Source organism: Patagioenas fasciata, chromosome 1 (assembly GCF_037038585.1).
Source record: "Patagioenas fasciata isolate bPatFas1 chromosome 1, bPatFas1.hap1, whole genome shotgun sequence".
In the NCBI taxonomy this organism is placed as follows: Eukaryota; Metazoa; Chordata; class Aves; order Columbiformes; family Columbidae; genus Patagioenas; species Patagioenas fasciata.
Genome location: NC_092520.1, coordinates 137,364,184 through 137,380,774, shown reverse-complemented (window position 1 = coordinate 137,380,774; position 16,591 = coordinate 137,364,184). Strand labels below are relative to the sequence as shown.

General features: G+C 40.8%; 1 protein-coding gene across 6 annotated transcripts in view; it reads right to left on the bottom strand.

Moving 5' to 3' along the window:
• BCAT1 (branched chain amino acid transaminase 1) overlaps positions 1 to 16,591 on the bottom strand; it is a 71,578-nt gene that overhangs the window by 50,560 nt on the left and 4,427 nt on the right. The window contains exon 1 of one of the 6 annotated variants that reach the window (XM_071815686.1): positions 15,452 to 15,473. The exons of 2 other annotated variants lie outside the window; for them this stretch is intronic. Coding sequence is in view for 2 of the 4 variants with exons in the window: in XM_065846584.2 (XP_065702656.1) it covers positions 13,669 to 13,773 (105 nt within the window). In the remaining 2 variants the exon portion in view is untranslated. Of the gene's footprint in view, positions 1 to 13,668; positions 13,944 to 14,234; positions 14,255 to 15,451; positions 15,474 to 16,591 lie in introns of those variants that run through there. 3 more of the 6 variants (XM_071815693.1, XM_065846584.2, XM_065846611.2) reach the window with 3 other exon arrangements.

Sequence of the window (16,591 nt, the reverse complement as noted above, 5' to 3'; positions counted from 1 at the left end):
TTATTTGCCTTAAAGCTTAGGGGTCTTTTATTCCAAAAAGACAAGTCTTTTTGGTAGTGTTCAACGGCATTCAGTGTCAGACTACAAGGACTAAAGTGTTACCAAAACTGAGGGACAGTCTGAACTAAGCACTGTATAATAGGTCCTTGCTTCCCCTGTAATTCTTCAAAAACTTCCAAATGGAGTAGTAAAATCCCAGAAGACCTTCATGACACCATCAGTTTATAGCAGTTAAGTATTCTGCAGATGAATTATGCCAACTGATTTTTCTTTGCACTGCAGTGAATTAGGATGGAAAGCGTGCTGGTTATCAGCTAACAGGATGGTCACTGCAAGCTGTAGAGCAAGAATCTCTCAAGCAACTCCAGCTCCATTGCTGGCTTTTATCTAACATCTAGTATGCAAAGTTGCATTTTCTAATAACAATGACCGGTGACAGCAAACACAAATACTCAACCATTATTCTTCAGTTTCTTCCCATCTCAGCTTTACAAAGTTGCCCTAAAGCCAGTACTGGCACCAACACAAAGAGGACCCAAGCTGGACATAGTTTAATATTCTCTTTCATGATCTTTAAAAGGATACAAAACTTGTATGTGAATTTCAAGTGTGGACCACCTAGAGGAACAGCCCCTGGGGCTGGATCATGTTTCCCTTCAGTTCAAGGGTTCCCACTGAACTCAGTTAAGTTAACAGTCCATTCTCTGGGCATATGCATGGGGCCAGTCCTGCTCTCCATTAAGTCATTAGGTTTTACAGATTTAACTCATATTTAAAGCAAGTAGCTAACTGCCTTTGTTAACCACACTGAGACTGAGTTAATCCCTCAGCACTAGAAAGACATACCACAATTATGTTCTAATTGACAGAGTCAGATTTTAATGGCTCCATGGCTTTTAAATCTGAAGCATGTTGTTAAATGCAACTGGGAAAATCACTCCCTGGTTTAATGCCAACATTGCCAAGGGAGGTACGCTAAACATAAATTTGCCCTTTGTATTTAATAGTGTGGTAGATTTAAAACTGCATCCATTAAAACACTGCTGTTCTTCTAAAGACACATTTGAGCCACTGGGTCAATGCCTCCTAAAAGGTAACTCAAGTCTGCATTAAGTTGCTGTGCAATTACCAAGCACCATAGTATTTCCTCTGTTGTGGTGTCAAGCTAACAACATTTTCTTTATGGTATATGTAACTGCTATTTCTAAATTGGAAGAGGACAGTATTTAACAGGTTTCCTTCAAAAATATTGAAACTGCACATTGATTTTATCATCACTGTAAAGCTTGTATTTGGAAAAAAGTGTACATCATTACACTAGATTAAATTTTGTTTGAAAGTGTTTTTTATGTGACATTGTATCACTGGTAAACACTCCTAAGATAAAGACCTGGTGAGGAGTAATTCTGTCTTTACTTCTATAGAAGATCTCAATGCTATAATAATTCCAAATCTTTTACCATTTACAAAAGTAATCACGAACTCAGTTGGATAATTGTGCTCCTTCACGTTAGTATTCATTTTGAATCTAACTGTTATATAAGGAAGAGGTAAGCCTTAGGGGGGTTAGTCTCCTCCCAACATGTGAAGGATCATTGTGTGTCTAACACTTCCCAGCGCTTTTGGTAATTTTATACTGAATAGTTGTCACCTGCACTTCTGCTAGAGCTTTCCCAAACCTGAACATTCAACTCCTGCATTTGGTCCTCCAACAGCATTAGACATACATGTTTTCAGCATCTTTGAGCATCAGGATGCTGCGAACAATGCTTTCCCTGCTGTCTTCGGCACACCTCCTCTGACGGCTGTTCTATGACGGGCAGGAGACCTTGTAGCCAAAGTATTGACCTGCAGGAGCACTCAATCAACTTCTTTATTACCATTTTGCCATGCCTCTAGTTATGTTCATCTTTTGGGGCATCCTCCTGCATCTCACAGCTTCTTCGAAACAGAGAATCCACCTGTTCTATGCAGTCAAATCACTTTCTGCCAAAAGGACCTTCTGCTACAAAAACAGGCCCATGTCCCCAAACTCCCTAGGCTACATGAGTCTACCTTAGTTTTTCCTGTGCCCTCACACTTGGTAGCTTTTAAGACACAGTAGTAGCACCAATGTTTTTTTTTTTTTCTCTTTTGGGATTATCTGTGCTATAAACTGAGATTCTACCAGATACTTTGTTGAACTGCTCTTCTCAGCTTCTAGCTCCCTCATTATCCTATAGGTTCATCTTCACGAAATAGGAACTGAAGATTATTAGAAGCTTCATCACTGTAAACTTAAGCTGCAAACTGCACTTCTTTAACCTACAGTATATGACATTATTTGATTTTAAAAAAAGGAACAGTTGCAGTTACCTTATATGCCATATACTTTGTCACCCTTTTTCAAAGAAATTGAATTCTTTAATCAGTCCTGTGCTCACTTAATTTTCTCTGTCGTTTGATATACTTGATAACTCTTCTCACCATTGGGGAATAGTAAACTTTCCCTAGTGGAAGGTAGGAGTAAAGAAATAAATGCAAATAGTTTCTGCGGAGTTCATATTTACAGCTAAGAAATCATTATTGGTTGCTTTCAAAACAAGTCCAGATGTGCAGTTTCACAAAATCCTTAGTCACCTTTATGGTTTCACCAGGGTGTGCTTATCCAAGTTAGCCCACAGACAGCTCTGATGTCTCCATGCTGAATGACAATTTAATCAACGGCACCAGTGCCCTGGTTAAGAGTACTACCAGCCACAGGGAACATCTGAAAACCCAGTTCCATGGCCATGAAAGAATTATGGATAGTACTTTGTCAGCAGGCACTGGCTACTCATGGAGGACAAGAACCTAAAGAAGCAAATAAGCTATTGATGCATATGGTTCCCTCTACAGAGACAACCTCACCTCCTGCTATGCAGAGAAACTTAGAACCATGACTATCACAGCAGCCATCAGGCCTCACCAAAGATGGAGCAGGAGGTTCCTCTCAGTCAGAAATTACATGAAAAATAGTTTTCAGTTAAGAAAGTTCTTTTTGAGACATTTCTCCAAGCTAAAACAGTGTCTTACTGCTTCTTCCTGTGCTTGCTTCTGGTTACTAAGTGTCTAAGAAATATTTCACGCTCTAATTTACACTGGAAGGATAATGAAATTAGAATACTTAGTAGATTCCAGGAATCTAGAAGATCAATAAATACATGACTTCTACTATGGTATTGCCTACAGGCAAGCCAAATCAGGTACATGATGACAAGTATTTTGGCATTCAAAGCCATACAAATCAAGAGATGCACAAATGCCATATATTCTGTATATTGCGAGGGTCATATAAAACATTTTCATTACTTCAAAACAGTTTTCAGCTGCCCCTAGGAAATGTTAATAGAATTTGGCAGGCACACCACCAAAAAAAAAAAAAAAAAAAACACAGAAGAGGAATAATGATGTACATAGCTTTAAAAGAAATCCACCCACTGTCAGACAGAGAGAAATTCTGAATATTGCTGTAGGGCTGAGTCATATCATACTAGTTTTAATATCCACTAAAAAGATATTTACTTAATGACATTTGATAAAGACATCCAGAGCTCAAGAAGCTAATTTATGGAATGTAAGAGCCAGGCAAGTTTACCTCAGCTGTCATGGGAGTAGCTGTATGACAGAAAAATATTTTAATACTGTCTTTATGTTGTATGTATGTGAACGTGCACATACATATATGTATGTGTTACCATGCAAGTGTCATCAAGTACATTCATTGGGTTGGGTCATTTAAATAACAGCATGGCATGCTTTACCCACATAACTTCTTTCAAATCTACTTGTCAGAATCAAGACAGAAGGAGCAAGAAGGCTGATTCTTAAATTGTATTTCTAACCACTTATCAAGCCAAACAGAGATCTCCAAGGTATCTTTGCTAGGCTGGAGCACTCTCCATGTGTTGGCTTATCAGTCTTCAAGAACGAATTCAAAGAACATGTATAGCACAAATCCCAGAGCAGCTCCAATGATACACCTCAATATATGCACAGATTAGTACTGGGAAGGGTGGGGGGAACCAAAAAACAATCACCACAGGAAAAAAAAAAAGGCAATTAATTTGGCATGCGCAGTTTCAGTGCTTAACTTTGCACTTGGTTTGCCAAGAATTCTTATTTGTGTTGATTTCTGCACTTCCAATACATTTCTTTAAGACTAGTCTTACCTGACACCTTGTCAGCTGGGCATTATCACCTTACTGTGGCTGCTTGTTCAACCTTGAGCTAGCACTAATGTTGGTTAAACAGTGAGGCAGTGTAATGACAGTATACAATAAAGAAAAATACAAAGCCACCATCACAGCAAAAAAAGAAATCTTCCACATTATTTAAGGATAATTTTGCACCAGAGTGAAAGCATCAGGGCTCAGAACATACAAGAGTTCCTTTAACTAAGATGGCTGCATTGCATAAAGTAAGGTTGAATTTAAATAAATTATAATTAAAATAGTCCAAAAGACTGTGTAGACACTTATCTTTTGGTTTGAGCACTTTATTTGGTTTAATTTAAAGTGATTTAAATAATTTGAATGAAACTGAAATATGCTCCTCTTAAAACAAGTATCAGTGGTTTTATTTTGTTTAAATAAAAGACAATTCAGATTATATGAGCACAACTTGTTGGTTAGAAAAATCTTAAAACAGAGAACACAAAGAAATGGAAATATTCAGCTAGTCTGTCCAAGATTCTTATTTAGTAACATTTATAGCTATGCCACAACTCTGACAGCAGATCAAGTTGATATCATGAGATTAAATAAATGAAAGACAATGTTGCTAAAGTCAAGTCATTGCAGTCAGCACTCGCGTGAGAAACCTCTCTAGGAAACAATGTCAATGTTTTGACTCAGTGCTTAAATTAATATTTGAATGAGTTCAATATTGCCTAACCTATTGTACAAGAAAGCTTGTGTCAGTTCACCTGAAAGGTAGCAAGGTGAAGGATAACTACTTCTGAAATTGAAAAAGAACATGTGTTTGACAAACTGGATTATCAAGAAGGCTAAAGGGAAGAAAAGAGCTCACCAAAAATAGAAAATAGATTAATTTGTTGTAACTAACTCTAAGGAGAACCTGAGACCAGGGATCTATTCAGCCTCATGCTAAAATTATTTTGCCAGATATTTCAGAAAATTTACAACATAAGCTGTGAATGGAATGAACATGGAATGAACATGGAATCTAAAGTGTGATCCTTTCCAATTGAAAAACACTGAAAACCCACCATCAGCCACACCCAATACAGGACATAAAACAGCTGTACTTCTCGGCATGGTGTCTCTTTATTCAGTAGTGAGTTCTGTCTTAACAGATTTCCTGTACAACCACACAATCCTCCTTCCTATTTTCTTCACAGAAATAGAAAAGTACTCTAAAGAAACCCTCTTCACAAATGACCTCCAAATGCAATGTTCTTTAACCTTGATTTCTAAGCCTGCTGTTCATACTGTTCTTGTTTGTTTTCCTTCCTATGACCCTCCTGTTGCTCTGTCACTCCCCAGTGTCATTTCCTCATCTTTACCCTCTTGCTCAGTTCAACAACTCTTCCCTTCTGATTGAGGAAAACAGCCTCGTGCTATTCGGGGAAGAGGCAGATGATCTAATGGAGCTCTTTTATCTCTAACTCCTATGAACAGTGCCTCTAAGTGCCTCTTTTGTTGGTTTGTTTGTCTGTTCCAGCATTAATTAGGTTTTTCACAAGTGCATTGTTTGCTAGAATGGTATAAAGAAAAACATGTTAAAGCATCCAGCTGGGTCTGGTTGATGTATAAATTCATCTGCCTGTTTTCTAACTAGATAAGGGTCTCATGGCGATGTGATATGGTTATTGGTCAAATTAAAATTTTTGAAGTCACCATGGTTTTATTGTGTTTAGGCCCAGTGGCCATTGATATGAAACCTACATAAAATTGGTAATAAGGGTACAAATGCTATTACATACTTTTCCCTACTACTGTAAAAGGGCTTTGCTGTTAACCACAAGGAAGCTTGTGTTATGTTTTCTCTAACATTTCTCTTTACTCATGTATTCTATAATGCTAGGTACTAAATTAGCATTTTAAGATTTTATAGTACAGTTAACCAGAGCTATGGGATGCGCTTTTAACTACAGTTATACCAGCAAAGATCAGCCTAAGCACAATAAACAATATTCTGTTTATTTTCCTCAGGGATTCAGTTATACTGGCTGTATTTTTTATCCTGAGACAGCTAATACAGGTAAAGAACAGATCTGGTTTAAAGAATTCCCTGATGGTGGAAACTACACACAGATCCTGCAGCTGATGACCATGGCAAGTGGCCTGATGTAATTACCAAATGATAATGTGAATAACATGAATGCACACACAGTAGAAACAAATAAAATCATTGTCTGAAATGTCACTGAGGGTTTAGAGCTGGAAGTAGACAATTTAGTGCAGAAGACGAAAGCTTCTGCAGTTTGCAAATAAATCACCGAGGGGAAGGAAAAAAAAACAAAAACAAACAAAACTAAACCCACAACAGCAGAGACAGTGATGGATTCCAAAATGAGAACTGACATGCTTAAAGAGCTAGCAGACAAAAACCTGTATTTAAGGACACACTCCTGTTTGCAATCTTCCTGGTAACTGCAGTGGAACCAGAAGAAACACAGAGTGAGGCCTGATCACTGGCCTGTGTAAGAGGTCATTTGTAGCTATTCTCAGAGTGCTTAGACCGTGTCCCATTTAAGTCCATTTTGCACTGGAATAAGGGTTTACATAAGACACTGAGCAATGATGAATCACACACTGAAAACAAAAGCTCTGGGGGAAAAATAAACTTTTGGAGAAGAAATTAGTTACTTTTTTCACCACAAGTCCTGTACACAGTCCTACTAGAAATACTAAAGCAGAAACTTAGAAAGCTGGCTCTCGAATAACAGCACGCACAATAAAACATTATGCAACTGTGCACATGGTTGCTGGTCTGCAAAGGGCAGACATATGCAGGTTTGATATCACATCTAGCCCTGATAACTTCGAATGGTCTATTTAATTCATTACTGAGGATCAAATGCCACGGGTGCAAAAGCATAAGAAGCATGACTTTCTGTGTTGCATTAGGCTGTTAGTGCAGTTATTGCCTGTTCCCAAGCGGTTTGTTTAGCTGTTACATGTCCAACAGATGAAGCTGATAAAGCATGGCAGCAGCTATCCAACCTGGGCATCAGAATGGGCTCAACACTGCAGGCGCCTTCTGCCTGTCCAGCCAGAGGAGCACTTCTTTATAAACGCGCTCCTGGGCAGTGTCGCTCTTTTCAAATAGCCGACCACAGTCCCAGTTTTTTTGTGTGCAGGCAGAACTGTGTACACCTGGATGTGCGTTCTGCCTGGACACTCGGTCACAATGCTGCAGAAGGACCCACAATTGAGCTTTCAAGGCTTGAGTGATCTAGTAGGTCTCTTTAAATGGGTAATGCAAACCAGGGTAGGAAAAGCAAACAAAACCCACCACCAAAACAGAAACCAGGGTTTCTCCAGAGGTGTTGCAAAGACTGTGTTTTCTCTTGGTCCTGATGGAAGGCTGGTCTGTATGATGCTTGCAGTTTTTCTACTGTTTGTTCCAGGTAAAGAACTGAGACCTTCATTATTTATAAGCTTTAAATGAACATTCTCACTCTAATACTTGGAAGCCTTAAAAATTGATACTGGCTCCACAGTCACACCACCTAAGTGAAGGAAGGTAGAAACATCTGTCTCTTCTACAGAGAGGAAATTTAGGCACAGCTTGTCCCATGGGCACACCTCACACTGGATGGCAGGTGCTTCAGAGAGCTCACTGGGAGGTGGACAGGTGCCAGAACCTGGCACCTGGGAGGTGCACAGCTCCCCAGGAACTAAATCTACAGCTCCTCTTCCTTATAGAGACATACCCATCAGATCCGTTACAGTTCTTCTCAAGGAAGAAGAACAAGTGTAAATGATTTATATGGTTTTGGCTGTGCACTCACAGCTGTGCCCCTATGTAAGCTTCTTGCATAAGAGCACGCAGGTGATGGCTGCAGAAGACCTGCCTATACTAGCTCCAGCGAGTTTTAAGCCTAGTATAATTGGTTTGATGTGATGGGAGATCTGTCCCTGGCCTTTACCACAGCCTGGATTATATCCCTGTGACACATCTTTTGTTGTGTGTTCAAATACTGCCTTAATTTGATTCAACTGGATGCAACTCAACAAAGTAGAAAGAAAGTAGAAGCTTTCTTCTTGATGTAAAGGGCACTAGGAACAGACCTAACTAGCATTAAAATATTGAAGACAGTACCTACAATGATGTTTGTGTTCTTGTGCAAATTAAGAACGAACTAGAGAGGGAACATATTTGCATGATAGATGTCCAGCTCAGAATATGTTAGTAACTCTTCTTGATTTACAGTCGTTATGAGTTTCAGTGGCTGCAATGAAATGTAGTAAGTACAATCCATCACACCAAGCAAATGTAAATAATTCCGTGGAAGCTTACTAACAAACCAAGGAAAACACAGCACAACAACAGCGTTGACATATAGTGTCATGCATTACTCCCTTGAATGCAGAAAAAAACCAAGATAACAACCACAAGAAGCTGCTTGTCTTGATGACAAGTGTGTTAAGATGTGCTTAAAAGAAGTTAAATATTTTAAACTAGTGACAAAGCCAGATACTCCACCTACTTAGTGTATATTCAACTCTGTAACAACTCTAAGACAGGGAAAAATCACAAATTATAACAAAACAGAAGTCTGGAGTTGCATTAAAATTAGCCTGTGTGTCCTTTCTTAATACCTTGTGAGCAAGCCCTTCATCTGAAGTCCTCTATCATTTGTTGACAGTGCCCAGAGCAAACTGGATTCTGCCCAGGGAACTTGAGAGCAAAACAGCACTCAGCACATTAAAAGTGGCCTTGGAAAAAATACGGTCACAGACGAGGTATTTGTAGAGGTGTAAACATTAAGCGTGCATTAGGCATGCAAAGCAAACAGAGGCCCTTTGCCAAAATTATAGCATAGTAAAAGGTCATTACAAATCAAGAACGATAGTCTCTATTATAAAAATAACTTTGAAATACTAAGAAATGGCTCTAGTAATTAAAATAATAAACAGGCCTATGACAAGTAATGTAGACTTGTCCTCTTATAGTTCAACACCTGTAATGACCTACCAGCTCTGCTCAGCTCAATAAATCTAAATAGACAAATAACTTACTTGTAACACCTCCATGAACCAAGGGTTTTGCCCAGCTTCAACCCACATGAATATCAATATTCTTGACTAGAATGTCTTTGTCGTTTCTGAATTTATGAAGCTAATCTTAAGCATTTTAAACCATCTTAGAACTAAATCTCATTTGACCACTGTTGAAATCCAGTTCACGTGGAAATGGCAGAACAGAACATTAATTTTATATATATGTCACCTTAAATATTTTGCCCAACTCACATGAAAACAGTGCTGACTACAAGTATGGCACTCCAATGTGGATGGCAAAAGAAAATACAGGACTTAGAGGGAAGGTGTTGAGAGAGCAGGAAGGAGGTACAGTCGTCTTATCTGGCTCAACAGTAGGCAAACTGATGGAGTATTGATAAACCTTACCACAGATCCCAGTAAGGTAATTAAAGCAACAAGACTCGGGCAAAGGGGGGGAAAGTGGAGCAAGCCCCCCCCCACCCCAACCCCCAACAAACTCCAAATAGTCCAAATAAAGTAAAAGTCTTTCGAAGAGACTTGCACCAACATTCCTGTGCAACCTCTTCTGTTAAGCATTTGAGTTCCTCAAGATAATAGAGAAGAACAAAATATTGTTATTCTACTGACATGCTGAAGAAATTACTTTCTGCAAAGAAATCTGCCTATACTGGTGACTTTAAAGACCAGTTCTTTGTACTGTTAAAAGCTTAGCAAGCAGAGCTCTGGACAAACATGTACTGATCCACACTACTGTGTCAAAGACTAAGACTGGATTAAAAAAAAAAATCCTAGGTGATAAGCTTTTTTCCAGCATCATAAAAAATCCAGTCTGGAAGGTGCCTCAGGAGGTCTCCAGTCCAAACTCCTCCTCAAAGCAGGGTCAGCTCTGAGCTCAGACCAGGTTTCTCAAGGCTTTACACAGTTGAGTCTTGAGAGCTCCCAAGGATGGAGGCCTGCACAGCCTCTCCTGGCAACCCATTCCACTGCCTGACTGCCCTTGTGGGGAGAATGTTTTCCTTATATTCAGTCTGAGCCTTCTTCATTTCAAATTATGCCATTGTCTCTTGTCCTCCTACCATACATCATTGCAAAGTCTGGCCTCACCTTGATTTTTCTCTAGATTTTGGAGGGCTGCTATTACATCACCCCAAAGCCTTCTCTTCACAAGACTGAACAAACCCAGTTCCTTCAGCTTCTCAGCATAAAAGGTTTAAAAAAGTTAATTCTCAGTAAGGGTAATGCAAATTCAAGCATTTATTACAGAAGTGATGACCCCTATGACAACAGTCTAAATAAAACTAAACAAGTGGACCTGCTTTGTGTGGCGCTGATATCTGAATGCTGCTGGAAATTAACACAAGCAAAACCTTGTGGAATTAAACCCTATTCACATACCAGGAAAAACAATATACTTTCTGTGCTTGCCAAAACCGTTTTTATCAACTATTGTGTGAAATGCTCTAACAGGCAAACTGAATTAGCAATAGCTCTGTACCTACTGAGAAGTCATATGCTGCACTTCATTAATGCATCTAAAACCTAACAAACTGCAGACCTCAAGGGAAGAAAGTAAATGAGTAACTCTGTTGGAAGGGTATTATGACATTAAGTTTGTAAAAACAGAAATAAACTATGGGCCAAGATGCACAAAAGACCAATCGGTCTCAAAAGACCTCTTGATCGTTTTAAAGATAGTTTCAATTATTTAGTTTGTTTTAACTCCTGGATCATTTGATAAACACACCGAAGGGCAACATCAGGCCTTTCCATAAGGATAACACTGCATTTTCATCTGCAATAGCATATGGTAATATTTGCTAAGTTGCCCTTCTACAACACATGCTGTATTTTTATGAGGTGATATTACCTGTTCCTTTAAACTCATGAAGTAATGAAAATGTTTCCAAGGTAAATGGGACCACTTATTCACTTCATCCTATATAAGAACTGGAGGTATTGAGTTGCAAGTGTGTGACTACAGGTAACAACTGAGGGTCACGTACTACTTCGATTTATGCCCAAGTATCACTGAAATTCAGACATTCAAGATGAAGGTTGTGCATTTAATCTCTACATTAAAGCCACTGTGGCAGCTGGCTAGCCACAATTTATTATCAAAAGCCACACTCAGTATTGAAGTCTCTGTGAGCTCATCTAGCACTGTGAAACACATAATATGTCACTGTAGCGACATGAAGATGCCAGTCCTCACAAAGCTGGTCTAAAAAGGCTAATTGTGCAAATTTTCCAAATAGAATTTACCCAATTGTTTAGCATGCCCGCACCAAATAAACTGTTTTAAATTTGCTGAACAAATTCAGAGTAACTGAGTGCTTACACAGTTAATGAGCCGATTTAGCTCCTTTCCTAACATTGCCCTCCCAAGGATGAGTTCATCACTAGTGAATTCCATTTGAATTATTTTCATCTGTCAGATTAAACCAAGGATATGGCCTATGCACTGGTTGAGCAAGATCACAACTCTCTTTAAGCTACCTAATGATTTTGCAATCTGCTTTTTTTAGCTAGGACTTTACAGCAGATTTCAATACTCAATTTCCATGGGAAAAAAAAAAAATCAGAAAATCCACTGGATCACACATTGCTAGAAGTGCTAAGCCTGTCAGAAACAATCAAAGCAATAGGTGGACAAGGCAGGACTGCAGAAACCAGAGGCATAATTCATTTCAGTACATAATATTCCTTTGAACAGTCCAGAGAGGGTTGAGGTTGGGCTGGAAATGGTTCAAGGAGAAAGGGAGGGTCGTGACTAAAAGCAGGAAATGATGACAGGGGAGATGAAGGGATAAGGAGCTGTAATAATGGTGTTGCTTACTGCTACCTTTAGAAATGTATTGACATATGCATAAATATCATGACAATCAAATGGTAATTTTCTGCATCTTTGATACACGTTCTACAAATACAGTGACAGCCACAACCCTGAAGAGCTTGCAGTCTGAACAGATGAGGCAAATAAAGGGTAAAGGGCTCACACAGAAATTACTTTCCCAAGGGTACACCACTTACAAGTGACAAGAGTGTACTTTTACTGCCCTAGCTATTGCTTCATGATGTCTTTTCTACTATAAAAATACAAAGCAAAGTTAGGTTTTGTGCAGGTGAGAAGAACTCAATGAGGTGCCAGCACCGCTCTGAGCAAACAGGTAGGTCTGTGGCTTGCCTGCGACTCATTTTTTGTACAGGCATGCCTGAGCATTACTGACAGGTGCTGGTTAACACCCCAGAGACCAGGGTCATGCCCTCTTTCCTAGACACACAACAGGTACATCAAAAGCGATATAAAACATGACAGTCTGCTTCAATTCTTGACGCACTTGCATTCTGTCCCTAAGCATTCTGGCTGGGGGCAGCTGCTTGGGTATTTTCCCTGAGCAGTTTCAGATCAGTTTTCTGCCATGGCTGGTCTGCCACTCTCTAGTTGCCATAAATGCAAATGGGGCTAACCAGGGCCTCCTGAGGCCTCTCCAGAGCACTGTCCTGTCCTAGCCTCACCATCATCAGTAGCATCTGCACCACTGCTAGACCCACCTCTTTGGAGAGAGCAAAGTTGATAACATCTAGCATCTAATAACAGTGACATTTGTCATCAGCAACAGAGAGGAGCTGGAGAGACACCTGCCAGCCACATACTTGTTGTGCCCATATTCCACCTGTTATAGTTACCCAAGGACAGCAAATAACTCAGTCTTGTTTTTCCTCAACTACTAACCTTGGCATTAGGCTGCAGCTGTGAATTTCACACTCAGCCCAGCACAAACCTCCTTCAAAACGCAAAAATTAATCTTAGTGCACCTGTTCCCTCCATCCAACTGAAAAAACACCTATGGTATCTCCATGTTCTTTGTCTTGACAAGGAAGACTTCTTTTTAATCCCCAGATCAGCCTCACTTAGCAGAACATAAACATGACATCTATAAAAAGATAGTTGGTACAGATGCTCATCTCTCACATTAGTGTTCACTACTGACAACTCCTCTTCCATTATTTAGAGTTATTTCTGAAATTACTCAAAAAAACTCTAAATACATGTTACTGGGTTTTACTCATGGTCTATTTTAGTACAATGGCAGACATAAGATCTATAATAAACTCACACGCATAAGCCGGCATTATGCCTGCCAGGGGACCATACCCTTTGTGGTTTCTTTTTAATCATTACGAGTCCCGTGCTACAACTAAACAGTAAGAAATCCGCGCCTCCACACCCCCCCCCCGCCCCGAGGAAATTATACACCTTCCCTTCCCCCCCTTCTCCTTCCCGACTCATCATTTCTGTTCCGTACATGCTGTCTGCAACGAAAGAACATGGAAAGAACATCATGCTTGCGAATCTTAAAACAATAAATCTCTTGGGGACAGAAATATCCCTCGCAAAGCATAAATAACAAACAAGAGCATTAAAATCTGCAAATAAAGATGAGTGAACTACCGCTTTCCGTGTTTGCCAAGGAAAAGTCTCTCTGCTACTCCGCATCCCCCGAAGGATGGACAAGAGGGTTCTGGTAGGAAACCCGCTCCGCTTTACCTTCATCATGCTGGCAAACGCGGGATAATTCCCTGCCGCGGGGAAGCGGGCTCAAGGCCGGCTGATCCGCCTGCGGGCGCCGCCGGAGCGGAGCTGCTGCTGCCGTGGCCGCTGCTGCTGCCGCTTGCGGGTTCCGATTGCATCAGCGGGCGAGGGCGGCGCGCACGCCGGCCGCCGCAGGGGAACGCGGCGAGGGGCTGTGAGCTGCCCCGCCTCGCCCCTTCCCGCGGCCGCGCACACCTCCCGCCGGGCCGCCCTGGGGAAGCACCGGCAGCGCCTCGGGCGGGGACGGGGCCGAGGCCGGCGGGAACTCACCCACCGCTCGCACACATCTGTAAAGGCAGGTGGGCTTGCAGAGTCGGTGGTGGCTCGTCCCTAAAATGGCCCCGCATCATGCACTGCGCCTACCAAGCAGAGACAATTAAATGCTTTTACTGACACTTATACTGAGGATAACACGTTCTTCCTACCGCTCTCCCTTAACGAGCATTAAGAAACTCATCATGTTCGGTCACTGACTCATTTCCTCCTCCTCGGCGTCCAAGTTGTCTGAAACACAGCAAACACCTCGCAGTTGATCCCTCCCATCGCTAGCAAGCCCTTCAGCTGCAAGGCAGGCTTTCCCCAGGCCTTCCACCACTAGGTGCTCAACTTGTGCCAAGTCCTCCAGCACTTGAAACGCACACAGGCGGGGCCCACGCAACCCATTTTGTGTGGAGCTAGCCAGGATTGCCACGCATTTCACAACGGGGCTCCAGGTCCTGCCCCTGCTAACCAGTACCTAGTCCATGCAGAAGACTGTGTAGCTGAGCCTTCACACCTCAGGTGGCCATCTTAGACCCCCCCCAGCATGTACTGCTGTGTCTCTGAGGTCTGTGCACAGGTAGCTGGCAGGCAGGTGCCCAGCACCCAAAGACAAAAGAATAAACATAATAGGCCGGTCTGCTTTGTTACTTCCAATAGCGCTGCTGCCAGTCAAACTGTACAGTAGTAGTATGACAAACCCATGAATTTTTAGGAGAAAATCACACTAACCACTGTGTAGTGCTCACAATGTGCTTACTTCATCTTTACTGATTTTATGGTTAAGTCTTCCCTTACTACTCTTTTTGTGTTTTCCTCTTCCAATCTGCCCAAAAGCAGCAGTAGAAAGCTGTTTCATCTCAGTGGTACTGTCAAAAGTGTCAGGTTCTGCTTTGCATGATGTATGTGAATCACCCTCTCTTGTGCGGTGCTAGAGACTGGTTACATAAACACAAGCATCTTTCTGTTCCTGCCATTCTTCAGCCAGGTAAGAAAGCACTATTTAATGGAATCACAAAAATCTGGATTCCAAAGAAACATTGGTAAATGATGCTACCCAAAATGAAAGTTCACGTGAACAGTGATATCTTCGTGGCTATTCAGGAGAGAAGAAAAAGATGGAGCAAAAAACAGGAGGCAGAGAAGGCAGCAAAGCAGCATCAAACAGACACAATTCATTATCAGTGAACCACTACTCAGTGCTCAAGAGAGCAATATAATCCATTCCCTGTGAATTACCTTCAGATTACAGCCACAACATAGGAACAACCACACTGGGTCAGGCCAAAGGTCCACTTAAATCAGTATTCTGTCTCTGACAGTTGACAATAATGATGCCTACAGAGGAGTTACAACAACAGAATAAGCATGTAGGGGCACTTGCCTGAAATGCTCTTTTAGCCGCGAGGGCTTTGTACCACAGCACTTTCCTGAAAGACAGATTCTTTAGGATTAACAAGCTCTTCATGGCTTTATTTTTTTTCCTGTTACTTTAATTGTTCCTTGAATGCATGTAAAATTCGGCATCCATAGGATCTTGTGCTAATGAGTTCTACAATTTAGCTCTGTTCTGTGGAAAAACACATAATTTTGTTTTATTTTGAACTTGCCACTTGAAAATTTCACATCATGCTCCCTTCTTCTGACATTGTGAGACTATAAACACAAACGAAGATCAAAATATTCATCCCCTCTGTGTCATTTGTGATTTTACAGACTACTGCTGAATCCTCTGTCAGCCCACTCCTTTTTCCAGATGAAGAGTCCTAACTGTTTAGTCTTAATATAAAAAGTTACATACCCATGGTCTTCCTTTATTTAGGATGGGGACATGAACTGCACAAACCTCTCAAAATGCAGGTAGCCCTATTTACTTCTAATTTGCTTTTTTCCCCTCTGTTTCTTTTCCTAATAATGCCTGGTGTTCTGTTTCCTAATTTGACTGTTCCTGAGCACTACACTGAATTGATATTTTTACAAAATACCTAATTCCAAGATTTTTCTCCTGAAAGGTAACAGGTCATTCATAACCCATAGCCGTTTACATAAATTTTGCATTTTTTTTGCCACATGCATAATTTTATACTTGCAGACATTATTAAGTTGTTTTGACAACTGCGTATTCAACCTCATAAGGTCCTTCTCCAACTCCACACAGATAGCTCTAGTTTAGCTGAATTAACACCATTACCTTGAAGGTTTTAATTTCAGCAGCAAACTCTGTCCTTTCTCCATTTAACTCCATTTCCCTACCATTTTATCAATTGTACGGACTCTCTCTTCTGTTTCTTATCTTTTAACCAATTAATGAGAGCAATCATAAAAGCACCTTTCTTATGGGAGCTTATTTTCTATAAGCTTTCAGTGAGGGACCTTGTCAACTCCTTTGGAAATCCAGGTAGACTATATCAATTGGGCCTCTACTGTCTGCATGTTCACTTAATCCTTCAAAGAAGTTTCTAGACAGGCAGGTCAGGATTTCCTTTCAGAAAAGTCATGCTGATTCTGCCCCTCAATGTGATAC